The 16,254-nt window shown below is 36.4% G+C and overlaps 1 protein-coding gene across 1 annotated transcript; it reads right to left on the bottom strand.

Annotated features, from left to right (window-relative positions):
• Positions 1 to 8,588: 8,588 nt before the first annotated feature.
• LOC137405931 (UPF0415 protein C7orf25 homolog) lies at positions 8,589 to 14,916 on the bottom strand. The gene is made up of 3 exons (XM_068092408.1): positions 14,843 to 14,916; positions 10,989 to 11,729; positions 8,589 to 9,235 (listed from the first exon to the last, which is right to left on the bottom strand). Exons 2-3 carry the CDS (start codon positions 11,706 to 11,708, stop codon positions 8,693 to 8,695), a joined length of 1,263 nt encoding a protein of 420 aa, XP_067948509.1. The 5' UTR covers positions 11,709 to 11,729; positions 14,843 to 14,916; the 3' UTR covers positions 8,589 to 8,692.
• Between the last annotated feature and the right edge of the window lie 1,338 nt (positions 14,917 to 16,254).

Here is a 16,254-nt window from a genome sequence, read left to right as displayed (position 1 = left end):
AAGTAATAACAAGTTTTGGTCGTGCAAAGCATGATAATGTGTCATGGTAATCATAACAATTGAATCGCCTCATAAGGAAATTAAAGTATTCTTGTTTTCAAACCACAAGAGCTATGGCAAAGTTTTAAAATAGAAATTTTGATCTGACGTATTCTTTCTTCACGTAAGTTAAATTTATTTATTTATTCTATTTGTTGATCGTTTTTAATGAGTATATTTTTTCTGCTAATGGTTATTAAAAATGTCCACAACATGTATTTTATGGTAATTGTCATACATGACTAGACGGGAGGTTCAATGTGAGTCAAAAATGGTGCAAATGAAATCTTTGGATCAGTTATTAAGATGTAACTTGAGAGATTGTAGCATTTTGCTTTTGAAGGATGATAGTTATTGCTAGCATTGATATTTTACTGAAGATATTAAGTACGATATCAATGAGCCTAATAAATGAGCTACAATTAAAGACATATTTATTTTTTAGAACAAAAAGTATTTGTTAAATTCTAACATTTAAACTATGTAATGTCGTGTTATACCTCAAAAGCTTGTTAGCTAAGGGCATTGTATTTTTAATACATTATTTGATCATCTTTAATACATGGGTCTATCCATCCTAGTAATAAATGTACCAAAATCTTACTTAACCCTTATATTCTTGGCACAAATGTTTATTGTACTGTAATATTAATAGCTCAAATAATATTTCATTACATAAGTTACTTTAAAGCTCTTCTTGAAGAAGCTGATACAAAGTTGACTTTTAAAATGTATACATATATATATTAGAAAAAATGCTGGGGTGTAAGAACAACTGTAATTCAAGTAGTCATTGGGGCACTGGGCGCAACAACACAGGCGCATAAAATGTGGCTTGCCCAGATACCGACAGCAATCAACTCAGGTGAGTTGCAGAAAAGTGTGCTATTGGGAACAGCTAAGATCTTGAGGTAACCCCCAGGTCTCTGGTAGGAGACCCGAGTTAGAGCAGAAATTACCACCCATATGGATTAACCGGGGTGAGGAAACAATTTATATATATATATCAAAGTTTGTTCGTGATTCTGTGTGTACAGCTATAGCTATTAAAATCTTGGAATGAAGAATCCATATCTCAGAAGATTTGATCTCGGAACCTCCAACTCCTCAGACGATATGCTAAACCATTGAGCTATGCAAGATCAATGGTTTCATTGGGCGATATATGTCGTTTTGTGGGTGAAAATACGCATATCGCTCTCTAACGTCATTTTATGCTTGCTCTCATGGCTCTTATTAGTAAGTTTAGCATTATACACTAGCTTACTCAAATTAGTCATTGGCAATGTGCCAGGCTAATGGCAAGTGGCAGGCAACTACATTACCTATCACTGCTTATAAGCAGATTTTTAATACCCGTGCAACGCCGAGCAGTTTGTTTGTTTGTTTATAGATGTACACTATTGCAAATAAATGTTATGGAATGTGCACCTTCAGAGCCCACAGAGCTGTGTCGACAGTGGTGAGGTACTTATATAACCATGAGGGGATATTTGGTGACATGGAATTATTGGCCCGCCTACACCCTGTCTTTCTGTAGTAAATGCTTTAAGCATGAGAAGTTCTCTTAGCAGTTGGTTTACTAAGTCAATATACATTGCAAATGAAATGATACCAAAAGGGAAATTTTTCTGACAGTTGGTGATTTGTTAATGCTCTAGAAATTTGAGTGAAACCAAGTAGTCACAAGCAATTCTCTTCTATGAAAAATTAAATGCGAAATTTAAACATGCAAAAAAGATTTTAACTTTAGTATGAAATTAGCTTTGCTGTTGGTAACCTGTGCCTTAACAAATAAAATACAGGATATTAGCACTTTCGATGTTGGTATATAATTATCACGTCTGCACACAAAGCTGTATGAGGACACAAACTTAGCAATTCTAATTGCTCACCAGCTAATGTTCTTATATGGCTACCATGAGTCGGTCTATGACACTTCAAGCTTACACATTTATAAATATTCCTCGTATTCATTTTACAAGTTTCTATTTGTAGACAAGAAGACAACTCCAATTTATAACTAACTTTTCTTATATACTGCAGATGTCTTACAAAAACAAAAAAGTATCATTCAATTTCATAAAACTGGCAGCATTTAAACCAACAAGTGACAGCTTGTGTCACATCAGTTTAGCCTATTCAATAGACTGAGCTATTCCATAACACGCACTAGAAATGTATTGTGTTATAATTCGCATTCGAAGTCTCCCAAATTGTCCCAAATTCTTTTAGAACGTTGTCATTCAATAGGAATTAAAAACTATTTGATGAGATTATGATATATTTTATGTCTCAAAAAATCAGTGTTACTTTTTAAGCTAATTTTGCCCGGTACAGTTTGTAGTCAGTGCTGCAGTAGGTAGTTATCAACCGTCAACTGAGTTTACGAAAGATTATATTTACGTTATATTACGGCAACAAATTCAGCAGAAGTTATGTAATATAAAGTTATTGATTTATCCTTCAGTAAATGATTCAGTTGACTCTTACAAGTGAAATGCAATAATATTATTCAACTAAATAGGAAAAAAGGGAGTGACAACTCCCAACTTTTATGGGAAGAGTATAAAAAGAAGAATAGAACATAATGAGATAAAACAACATCCTTTTTGTCTTCTCAAAAAAGAAAAGGCATTCCAGTGCCATAAAAGTTGAATATTGATGCAGAAATGAAAGTTGTGACCAACATAGCATGGTCAGTAAACGATAAAACACGCTGGGCACTGTAACTGAGTTCAAACCTGTAAAAAGGTTCCATTTTTAAACGTTTTCGCACCACCTCATCAATTTATTTTGTAAACTTTTTTTGTCATTCAACTATCACAGGGTGTGACAATCACCAAAGTCCAACTTGGCTAATAATCTGATAAATCGTACTCACACAGAAAAGCTCATGGCCCGCTGATTGAGAGTGTGATACGACTTGCTGCCAGAGATGCTCATGTTTTGAGACTGGCGATGCCGGAGGCCCATAACTCGCTCAGACCTTCTCTGCATTTCACTGGTATGAGTGATGGTCTGTCGACGTATAGGAGGTGCGTTGTCTTTCAATGGCAGAATCTTTCGTCTGCTCATCTCATTTATAGCCGGCAGCGGATCCATTTTTCTAGAGGATATTAAAGAGTTTTCATATTGCTTCTAATGCCAGTACCACTGAGATACAACAAAAGATACAGATTTAAAAATCAATCTATTTAATCAAAAGTTTGCGTCAAATGAACAAAAGACCTCAACTTCTAAGAACACAATGAAATTACCTAATGGCTGTGGTTCAAATAGAGGCGCTATTGGACAGTCTGTGAAAGAACCAGACAGCGGATAACTACTAAAATTAATTGGAAAGCTTTGCACAAGTGTGGTTATAATGAATAAAAGTATACAGCCAGACTAAAGTACGCTTTACTGTAGATTTGTTTTGCACTTCAAAGTGATATTCAAAAGTCTGTGTTCATTTTTTTAAAGCTGCCAGCATTGCTGCTCTTTTATACAAACTCTGGTCTGCAGCTAAACTTATTCTTTTACTATTAATATCCTTATATATGTTTTCATCAAGAATTGTTCAGTAATATATATTTTGTTGGTTTTTTTTAACTTATTAGCTGATTTCTCCACATTTTCAAAAACTATTATAAAGAGCGCTTCCACTGTATTGAATTTAATAACATAGAGAAGGTTTAGCCATCTTTTTCTCTAAGCACTAAATAGATGGCTGTTTAGAAATTGCTAAAAATTGTTCATATATGCATCTCTTCTTCAATACATAAAAATTTAAGTTCATCCATAATACTAACAAGGTGTCAGTCTGTTTTATCAATGACATATCATATTTGTGTCTGTATTGCTGTCAATCACTCTCTGTGTTGTCCTATGTTATTTTAGGCTCAGCAAACATGGACTCATCCCAAAATTTAGCATGAAGTATTTTAGATGAGAATAGATGCTGATGAATGGGAACCAACAAAAGTCAGGCACTCCAAACACAATGATTATTTCTAAGATGCAGAATGTTGTTTGCCCCTAGAACTTGTTTCAAAAACTCATAGCCTTAGATTCAGAAGCTTGAATTTGTTTGTCTTTGATGAAATCTTTTGTGTTATCTAAAGTGCATTGAAAATTATTTCATTTAATTGAAGAAAGGTCAGAGAGACGGGAAATTTTAAAAAAAATAAAAAATGCAATCTTGGCTCAAAAACCAGTTAATCTTTTCAATTAATTTATATAGCAATATAACATAAAGTGAATAATAAAATAAGGAGGGAAATTTTTGTGTAAATTCTGATCAGCATGAACATTATTTAGCAGTGTTTTCAATAACTTTTACATAATATTATTACGATGAATTACATTTTAATCAAATAAATGAGTAGCACACATCTGCTTACTGTTGGTCTCTAACTCAGAACTAATAGCAAATATTTTTGAGAAAAGAGGGGAGTGAAAATCTTCTACCTGTCACAGTGGAGTAAGTGTGTGTCCACGAAGCTATATTCATAGCAATACTTGTTACTATATTAAGTGTTTGCTTGGCAACATCCAATCAACACAGAGTACTCTCATATGCGTTTCACTAGATTATAAATGCAAATTAATTGAAAATATTCCCGAAGGCCGGACTACTAACCAAGCACACAGCAATATTTGTTACTATGATTTGGCAACTGTCAACTAGGATTTGGCAACTGTCAACTAGGATTTGGCAACTGTGAACTATGATTTGGCAACTGTCAACTATGATTTGGCAACTGTCAGCTATGATTTGGCAACTGTCAGCTATTATTTGGCAACTGTCAACTATGATTTGGCAACTGTCAACATGAGCTTGCAAACTGTCTAAGAACCAACTAACACAATAGAGAGAATGTAAAACAGTACATTATAAAAGCGTTGATGAGATGCATGGCTTAACTCTCATCTCTACCTCTGTCCACCCTAAATAGATCTTCTTACCATGTGAAGCGAGTTTACATCTGCAAGCACATCTTTTGCAGTTTGTGCTAAACAGCTAAATTTAACACTAATCCTCCTAATTTGCTAGATGTATGTCTTTGGAAAAAATGTATTCGGTGTGCTAGCATGCATGTAATTGCTAACTAAAAATATGTGGCTGTAGTTGTCAAGCAAAAATATCACTATAACAAAAGTATAACATAACTATAACATAACTGTAACATAAGTATTGCATGAGTATAGCATAAGTATAACATAAGTATAATATAAGTATAACATAGGTATAACGTACGTATAACATAAGTATAACATAAGTGTAACATAAGCATAACATAACTATAACATAAGTATAACATAAGTGTAACACAAGTGTAACCAAAGTGTAACACAAGTGTAGCATAAGTGTAGCACATTCTACAATGCTTATATGACTCTGAACAAGGTTCTTACATGAAAATGAATATCCTGTCTAACCTATATACATGTATAAGACAGTTTTATTTAGAATATCACAATCAGGCATGGATAAGATAAGGCACACCCCCAGACACCAAGCAAAGCATAAAAAGCAAACCACAATGCAAAGCGTTTCGGTTTTCTCCCAACGGTAACCATGGTAATCAGTTTTTACCTTAGAGCCCCTTCTGCAGCCAATACCAATGCCAGCCAATACCGATTATGGAAGGTAATACAATGGCACCCCGCATAGCTAGGGTTTGACCTCTCTGTTGAACATAGTATATGATAGCTAGGGCTAGACCTCTCTGCTGAACGTAGAATATGATAGCTAGGGCTAGACCTCTCTGCTGAACATAGAATATGATGCGAGATATTGGTACCAGTCATAAAACTATTCTATCAAAAATAGTTTATGATGCAATCAGATCATCTTGTCTAAATAGCATTACGTGTGTCAATCTACATACTCTAAAATGAGAGCCATTGACAGGAGCTTTTATGACACTTCAGATTCCGGCTCTGCTTGGCATATGAAGTTACAGAAATGCCAGTTATTTGACAATCAACACCGTTCAAGAATAGTGTTACGATGTTTTGGCAGCATAAACGCCTTAGCATTATATAGTAAATCATATTTTAAGCAAACTTTTTGCACACAATTTTTAGACTAGTTCTGACGCATAAGATTATCTTCTTAACAATGTTGTCTAGACATATCGGCTGTCAGCAATTCAAGGCAAAGTCTATCTATGTCTACTGCCACATCCGATGCAATGAAAAGTGATTAACATTGAATTAGTAAAGGTTATTCAACTAGATAAAGCAATAATAATGTTTTATAAAAATGATAATATATCTATTATGTTACAAACACATAACCAGGTAATTCATATCAATTTACTGCTATCGTAGGCTAAGAAACAAACCGACGCTTCTCCGGTAATAAAGTGGTACTCAGAACACAGAGTTGCCAGAGAATGTGTAAGAGACCCACCGGGATAAGCTCTGCTCAGAGAGGTGTCAGGCAGCCACTCGAATGAACATCACCAACACAAGTCGAACATATTAAATGTGACTTTTATATGACTGCTTATATTGATCGGCTACCTTACAATTTATATCTGACAACAGCTGCTGATACGAGCTGCTGCCACAATACTTGAGCATGAGCTCCTTACAAAACATCGCTGCCGCTTGACTTGCGAGTTCCTGATCACATATCCTATGGGAGTCGACTACTAAGTCACAAATCCAAGACGACGGCAAGGCTACGAACTGATAATGCATGCTGCAGAGGGTTCACACTTGCCAGCATTTCCTGGAGTATGCAAATTGCTTACTACATAGAAAGTTGAACAGCATTGCATGGAGCATTATTATAGGAAAAGCTATCAAAATGAAAACTAGTGGAGAATTAAATACAAGTTTTGGTATTATCAAGCGGTATTGAATTGGGCCACTGAGTTCGTTTGACCATGTGTACAACCCAAATATGCGACTTCGTAAATGTGTTTACGTGTGGTCATTACGATTTTGGCAAGAATTTTAATATATTTTATTGTAAAACCTCTTCTTAAAAGCCACATTTATTTTAACGATACCTCTAAAGGAACGTCACTATCAGAGAAGAGTTGAAAAATAGATGACCATGCATTCAAATAGATGTTTTACAATAAATGCATAGTCGACATTAATTTTTCGGTAAAGTTGCCATGAAATATAAAATATTACAAGGTGAAGTTTTGGGTACAACCAATAGAAAGGATTTTGCAGCATTTCCTTCATTTGTTTCCATATTGACTACCGTATATATGGTAGAGCGGGAATGAACCTCCTCGCTGACAGAAATCAGAGATATGGCAGCATTGCTCAGCAACGATATTGAAGCTTTCCACAAGTTCACTCATTAACCTCTTCAGTAACAGCACAGCCTCTCGAGACTAGAAAGCTTCATGAATCAATATCAGGTCTTTTCAAACTACTCACCTTGATAGAAAAGCTGTCGAGAAGTGAATAAGATATGTTTATTGCAGAAAGTTATACCTTACAATCTTTCCAAACACTGCTAATAAAAATCTGTCGCTCGAAAATAAAACTCGGAATAAAATTATTACATAAGGCCATTAAAATATTGGTGGCAAATTTATTGCAAGACCATTGTACACATCATATAAGAAAAAAATAAAACTATACCAGAAAAGCAATATAAACTTAGGTAATCAAAGTGCTTAACTACACTGATATTCTGATGGATTAGTTAAATACCAACAGAGTAATCTATACTCAAGTAGCTGGAGTATCTAACTACACTGATAATCCGATGAATTAGTTAAATACCAACAGAGTAATCTAAAATAATGCAGGTAGCTAGAGTATCTAACTACACTGATAATCTGATGGATTAGTTAAATACCAACGGAGTAATCTAAACTCAAGTAGCCGGAGTATCTAACTTCACTGATAATCTGATGAATTAGTTAAATACCAACAGAGTAATCTAAAATAATGCAGGTAGCTGGAGTATCTAACTACACTGATAGTCTGATGGATTAGTTAAACATGCGAGTGACTTGCAACTTACCAGCCAGTACAGATAAATTCCTTCTCCCTGATCAACACTCGCAAACAATTGTCTCTAGAGTATAAGAGTCGTCTCCCTACACATCGATAGCTCATAATCTTTACGCAATTGATATACATAACATGAAAGCTCCCTAATTAAATAAGAAGGATCCTTATTCTGTTGCCATTTAATGTAACTGTCAGTACAATTCTCAACAGAGCAATGCTAACATATCCGCAAAGTGGCCTTTAGAACTTGGGAGTATAATAACTTACAGGTTCACTACACACGAAGTTTCATGTTTGTTATATTAGAAACTGTCAGTCAATGACAGGGATTAAATATAAGCCTACCAGAATTCTGAAGCGCAGCAAATATGTGTGAGAAGAAACTCTTATTCAATGGGATATGACAAGCAACAATGCAGTTGCTACCTCGCAGTAGTCTGTGTAATAGCAAGTGCTTCAATGACCAGCTCTTGTCTTGTACAGGAATTGCCTTGGTGTAAACATTGACAATTTTGACTTATTGGAAACTAAGTTTGAAACACAACGTATGCACAGAATCTTGATTGCGATTGTAAAACTATTTTATTTATATATAAAGAACAGAATTAACTTAAACTGATCAGATGTGCAATGCATGTTCAGTCAACAGGCTCAAAAACATGAGAGAAGACAATTAACAAATTGTCTTTTCTTCACTGAGAGCGCGCGGCTGATGCACAATGGCTGCTATATGTATATTTTGAGCAGCAGCAGCTCGAATAAAACCTTCATTAGATGTTAGTATCATGCAATGCAGCATATCGGCAGCACCAAAAATAACCTTTGACCTCTCTCTGATCTGGCCGCTGACAACGAGAGACGAGAATCTGCTTGAAATACAGTCAGGTACAACAACCATTTGGTCACATAATGACTTCGCTCTAGCCTTCTCTCTCGGCCCCGCCATTATATTTACTATTCCCCAATAATCGTCGAGAGCTGACTGGCAAGTGACAAGCTTCTTGTTGGTCATATGAGGCAGTATCACATCGAGGGCAGGAAGTTGTCTCTCCTCAGCAGCCTGTTTCGTGAGCACAGACTCGGCAAACTGTTTATCACAGCCCCCATTACATAAGTCAGACACATATACTAGCATAGTCGTGATATCCATAAAGATCTTCTGATCCCGACTTAGGTTTTGTATATCTTTGATGAGAGAGCAAGTTGAGTCTTCAGTCTAAAATACCAAAGTACCAATAGCTGAAGACTTTGAACAAACATGCATTGTTGGGGTTTCAATACTATGTCTTTATTCAGACTAGGATTTTGCCACGGAAGGTAGACTTCAATAGAAGCGAAAGGTTTAAAAACCAGTCCCTGAGGGAACATTAAAGTAATGGCTTTTCTATATATACCAGGTAACTAGCCTAACAGAACAGAAGAAAGATGTTAACCAGAGAACCATCTTACTGTATTATGGTATGCCAGTACTCCAGTGCAGCTAGGACCAAAGACTCAAACACTATCAAAACAGATTATCGAAACTCCCTTAATGAGTCCCAATGCTTCAACGATGTAAACTTGGCGCACAACCACATAACACAGAGCGCACAACCACATAACACAGAGCGCACAACCACATAACACAGAGCGCACAACCACATAACACAGAGCGCACAACCACATAACACAGAGCGCACAACCACATAACACAGAGCGCACAACCACATAACACAGAGCGCACAACCACATAACACAGAGCGGAAAATTAGTATAAGTCTTGGTTCTTAATGGGATTTACGTGAACCTATTTGTACGTGATCATGCACACGTTTCCACAACATTATCAACATAAAGCAAATGGACATGTTTTTTTTTCATCGCACACTGCATGACCTACGTGAAGTAAACTATACATAACTGTGCGCTTCCATGAGAGTTCAGCTCCTGATCTAGATCCTAGAAGTGTTGTTTTTCAACTAACACAAGTATGATCTCTAATGAATCACTGATGCTGACTGCAATTCAGAAGTTATCCTCCCTCGCTTTACAAGCGAGGGAGGATAACTTCATATTGATGTGTACATTGCGCGATTTTACAAATTGTATGCAAAGAAACCTTTCCCTATTGATCAAAAAAATCTATATACAGTCATACCTTTACATACGAGTGCACCGACATGCGAGAAACTTGAGATACGAGCTGACTTTCCATCATGTTTCTTCCTTTGGATACTAGTAATCTTTAAGATACAAGCGTACGAGCAGGTTTTCGATGGCCACTACACTATTTGGACAAGTTTGTGAGAGGCTGCTTTCGAGAACAGCATCGCTCGGTTTTTATTATTGATTCAGTTTGAAAAAAGTTTTTAAAATGTTGGCTAAAAGTTAAAGTGAACGCAAGACAAAAAAGCATAACCAGAAACGGATACTTAAAAATATGACAAAGTTAAAGGAAGTTTTGTAAAAGATTAAAACTTAGCTTCAAATGTGTGTTTTGTAAGCTAAATTCATTAAGGTTAAATTAAAAGTTTCTGTTACGTACCGTCACAAAATTTTAGTGTACAGAACGCGTTGCTCTCTAGTCTCTCAGAACGCCGCTATCCACATCGTCTGTCTCGAAGGTAAAAACTCCATTGGAAAGTGTACATAGTGATGTTACATTTTATTGCAGATCATAACAAGCAAATGGGTCTTTTTTACTTTGTTAGTGAAGGTACTGAATTATAACAAATAAAAACACTTTTATCACCGTAATATTCTTTTGGGTGGTTTTTATATGGTAACGGATTAATTTGTACTTAGCTATTTTCTATTAGAAATAGTGCCTTGAGATGTGAGTGAATTGGCATACGAGCTCAGTCCTAGAACGCATTATGCTTGTATGTCGAGGTATGACTGTAATGGCAAAATAGCCAAGAGAGAGAGAATCCAACAACAATGTTAGCATGCAAAAAAAGCGTACAAGAGAGTATTAGCAACCATTTTACCTCATGTTTACTAAGCGAAGAGGCCTCAAGGTCAGCACAATTGGGCTCAGCAGATAAGGTCGAGTAACCGATACCAGGAACTGTACATATTGTTTCAGAAGCTTCGTCATCACTATCATCTGAGTCAGCATAGACAGCAGTCAGCCGCTCTTCGACCTCCCTTGAAACATCTACCCGCTCGCCTATTACCTCGATGCCCATGCTCTCCAATGTTTCGGCCATTTCATGTGTGACTCCATTGCAAAATACATAAACTATATTTGGAGGTGAGAATTCGCTGCGTTGCTTAGCACAGACAAGGTATCGCTCAGCCTTTTTCACGATATCTTTAGAACCGTACTGACCTTGCCCAGCCCATATGAGGTGAAGAGATTGCGGATTACGGGCTATCACTTTTTTCCAAGTCCTTCCTCCATTGCATACCACATCCACAACTATACCATACTTTCTTATATAATAAATGACTTCCGAAACATCATCGGATTGTTTCACGACTTGGAGAATTCCAGAAAGATACGGAATGTTGCTGCTCGAGACTGAGCAAAGGGTGCTGTCGGCCAGAGCTGTCGGTGCATCAGCTTGACACCTTTGGAGAAAAAGGATATCAGCAGTGATCTTTTTTGACAGTTTTGAACAGACTTTGGTCAGTTTGCTATTGTTGTACCCCAGTGAATTAGTTTCTTCTAGTAGATGTTCAGCCTTAGCAAGCTCTTCAATCATTGCTCAGATCGACAAGATGTACTACAAGCAGAAAAATAACCCTTATAAAAATATTTGTTAGTGTAGTTTGGAACAGGAACAGTATACGCATCCCAAACTGTTCCATCTATTGCTTCTCTACCATAGTCATTTGATGATTTTCCTTCCTGAGAACGGGGCACTCAGATGTTCTACTTCAAATCATATCAGTGGCCCAAGGTGAGATTTATTACAATAAGCATGCTTTCGATATAGCCTAGCCTTCAGCTATGTTTAAAAGACCATGTGTCAGCAGCCTTTGATTCAGTGGTGACAGCAATTCTGGCTGCACAACAGATCAAACTAACTCAATAACTATTTAGAACTGCCAGAACTCTACACAAGAAGCTTGCTGCAGAATAGTGTCTTGTATTCACAACTGTTTATGTTATTTATGAGAACCCAGGATGTTGAACAGCATTTGCAAGAATATCTAGCAGTTGAGTAGAGCGTCGCTAGGCATTTATTCAAGGAACTGTACAAGATTTCTGCCGATACAACACAAAAAATCAAACTTGTGAGGCTATGAGCACATGACAAAACAACGGATAGAAAACGTCCTCTTCGACAATAAGCAAAATTCGATAAAACAGAAAAATGGATAAAACTGGCCTGCAGTTTGCAAATAACTTCACCATACTTATGAGTGCCAAAAATTCAAACGTGGCTACATATATGGCAGTAAAAAAAAATGTGTTGCTATACATATCAGACACCAAGACATGGACCAGTAGTGACATAGGAAGACCAACTGCAGCAAGAGAAAAATTGCTATTTCCTAGGTACTGCTTCAACTTAAATAGCATAACTTGGCTCACTTATAGTTTGTTTTGACAAGAAAAGTTCTGCTATTCTTATACTATGCAGCTCCTAGCACTAAAATTTTCAAAACAAACATGACTGTGAGATGTATTAAATGCGTTTTAAACAATTTGAGTTATGCTGTACCATACAACCTTATCTATGGCGCCTTACAGTGCCTCGCGTTGCGCATTCACAACTCGAGTTCTACAACTCGAGTTGCACAACTCGAGTTGTGAACACGCAACGCGACTTTTCAAAAGTAAGGTGCAATATATTGGTATTACGGTAGCATAACCGTAGATCTGGTTATATTAACAATGGTACATCAATAGGCACCCGTTAGCTAATAGAAATTAAACTATGTATGTACGTACTGTAAAACTGGAACTAAATGGCGAATTATAGCGTGCCGAGTTTGCAACTCGAGTTGTACAACTCGAGTTACACAACTCGAGTTGTGTAAATATAACTCGAGTTGTACAACTCGAGTTGCACAACTCGAGTTCATCAAAACCCAAGCCGAGTTCTTTCAACAACAACTCGAGTTCAACGACTCGGCTTGAGAACATCTCATCATTTCATTTTCTCTAGCTACGGTATATTTTATATGGAATTTTTTTTGTGCATCCTTAAACGTCGTTGACATAATTTCTACGTTTGTTTATTTCCGGTGTTCATTCAGTTTCTTGTCAGGTTCTAGAGAGATAACTCTTTTTCATTTGAAAAAGAAGTGTCCCAGCTCCCATATAGATTGTTTTTTAGTTTGCTATTTACATTCTACAATTGTTTTTGTCTCGTTATATTTATAGAAACAAATGTACGCAAATATCGCTAATATATATACTTTAAATGTGTATATATATTTAAATTATTAGTGTTAAATTTCTGTAAATGTTCTGTAAATGAGACACCCCAATTACTCACTTTGCTTTCTTTACAAACCCGTGTTAGTTTTGCGTAACACAACTCGAGTTCATCAAAAACCCAGGCCGAGTTGTACAACACGGCAACTCGAGTTGTACAACTTGAGTTGTGAACGCGCAACGCGAGGCACTGTAAGGCGCCATACTTATCTCTAGGTCACCCTTGATGCCTATTACAATATTTTTTTCAGACCTGCCTTACGCGTCTAGTGAAGCTCCGTTAAAATGCCAAGTTGTAAGAGTGAGGCTTTAAATTTATATTATTAATAAATCCCACATTGTTATTGTGCTCGTATCTGTTAGTCAGTGTAGACATTATGAGTGTCCACATTGTTCTGCCAATTTCATCAAAAAATTCACACGTTTATGCTCTGTACCTTTAGCCAGGTCGTCAAAATATTTTAAGACTTTTTAAACACCCATCTGATTAGAAACTCAGGAATGAGTCTTCGTATGCATTAAGAACAATCAACCTTAATGAACGCTCGTGTATCATGAAATCATTATCATGAAAGCAGTTTAGCAACATGCATTGAAAATCTACACATTAAATGCTGGTTATCTGAGTGAAATGAAGTAGATTCTGGGAAGAAGATTCTGGGCATCAATGATATACAGCCCCCATGGGGGCGGTATATCATTGATGGAACAAATAAAACCTAGATTTGTAAACTGAAAGGAAGAGATAGCATCACCAAAGCTTTAGATACTTTAAATATGCAAACACTATGTGAAAGACGGAAGGTCAGTAGACAAAATCTGCTAATGCGACTCCTCTCCTCTGACCAGAATCACAACTCATTAATTACCACCTATGATGAATTAATGCAGGACCGAGTTAGTACGACTGTCACACGAGCTGCTGGAAGAGGCGATCCTCCTACTATATATGCAAGAACGTCTGTTTATCACAACAGCTTTTTACCAAAGACTGTTCGTGAATTTAAAAACTGTACATCACATCAACAATAAACAATTATTTGCTAATATGGCAATAAATTACAATATTATCTAGTGTTAACAACTGCTCAACATATGAGGCGTGCCGCTTGCCGCAACCGGCTCTAGTACGTTCTATGAAGAAGATGTAAGATGTAGATATTCATAAATATTAAGAACAGCACAAACAACTTTGCGTTGAACCCCTTAGCCAAAAATGATCGTTATCCTTTGTATTTAATTAAATGACAGAACAACCCAGCCTATAGAACATGAGCTGAATAACATAAGGAGTAAGATCTAAACAACGAACACAAACAATTGACTTAACTAGCGATACCCTTTACTGTCTATTATTTGTTTTGGGACTTCTATACAGATATGCTAATTTAATTTGTATGTTGTGCAAAAACTTGCACTTATTATAACCATCGTAAAATATTTCCATACTTCATTATAGGTGCTACAATGTATAAATAATGAAAAGTGTTGGTCTTATACATCTCATAGAACTTATGGAATATACAAGACGCTTCGTAGACTCCGGTTTTTGAAGCTGCGGCGTGAGCATAGAATTATTTATGAACGGTAACTGGACTTTTGGGCGACAGTCATTAGGGCGACAGACACTTAGGCGACACTTTCGGTTCGAAAGGCGACAACTTCAGACGGAAAGGCGACACGGCAGACAAACCGGCGACAATCCCAAACTGAAAGGCGACAAGCTGGTTTGCTGTTTGGTTGAAGACAAGGTAATGTACTGACAAACTATGAGATGCTGTCGTCGTGTGCAATGCTTGCGTATATTTTTGAAACGTAGCCTTGACAGTGTTATTGTTTTTTACAGACTTTTTTTCGAAAATGCAACATGTATTTTTAAACGCCATTGGTGGGATTTCTCTGATTATGCTAGCCCAGACAATTAACAAAATATTAAGGTTTTTTTTCTAAAAATGCATCTAGCTTATTCAATTAAAACACCAAAATTTGTTTTTGTATCAGCATGTTTGTTCAAAACTGTTCGAAAAGTCACGTTCGCGGCTGAATTGTCGACAATCTTGTCTCTGATTGTTGAAACTTTAGAGTTATCTTACCCCGAGAAGAAATAGTTTTATGGTTTCGATAGTCGAAATTCACAGTAGCTGGGAGAAGAGTTTGCTCTTTGTGTGAAATGAAAAGACAAATCCTTATTATTGTGATTTCTCATTTACTTGTGGAAATAAAGATTTCCTTATCCTTGTTTCTTTACAATTATGATAATAATTCAATGTCATTATAATGCAGACTCAATAGGCTAAATTGCGGTTCACACTGATCTATGTTTGTTGAGATTTTATTTGAGTATGAAGAATGAAGGCTTTTTCTGACATAGGTGTCTAAGATATATCCATATTTTACTAACTTCTGCAGCTTGTTGCAAGAAGACTAAACAGCATCACAGAAAGCTTACGGAGAAATGATCCATTCCAAAGCATAGAAATCAACCGGTCCTGATGCCATGTTACCCTTAGAGTCACTTGAGATATTTGACCGAATTACCCTTGTCACAGATCCTGATGGCCCACACAAGCTGAAGTTTGAGACAATGAGGAGTGATCAACACCTCAAAGACCTTTGTGATATATACTCAGTTGCAGGTTCATGTTGCCATGTGACACATCATATACTATATTTTGCATTTTAACACGCACTATGAATCTTTTTTATACACAACTATTTCAACAAAGGACAAACTTCAAAAAAGATGGGAAGATATTACATAGACAGCCATCGGCTTGAACTTTAATGACAACTTTATTAAATAGCGGTGTAGAGAATTTCCTGCAATTATTTTTGTGTATGATTGGAAGTGCAAGTGCATT

The sequence above is a fragment of the Watersipora subatra genome, chromosome 1 (assembly GCF_963576615.1).
Source record: "Watersipora subatra chromosome 1, tzWatSuba1.1, whole genome shotgun sequence".
Taxonomy (NCBI): Eukaryota; Metazoa; Bryozoa; class Gymnolaemata; order Cheilostomatida; family Watersiporidae; genus Watersipora; species Watersipora subatra.
This window is presented reverse-complemented; position numbering and strand designations above follow the sequence as displayed.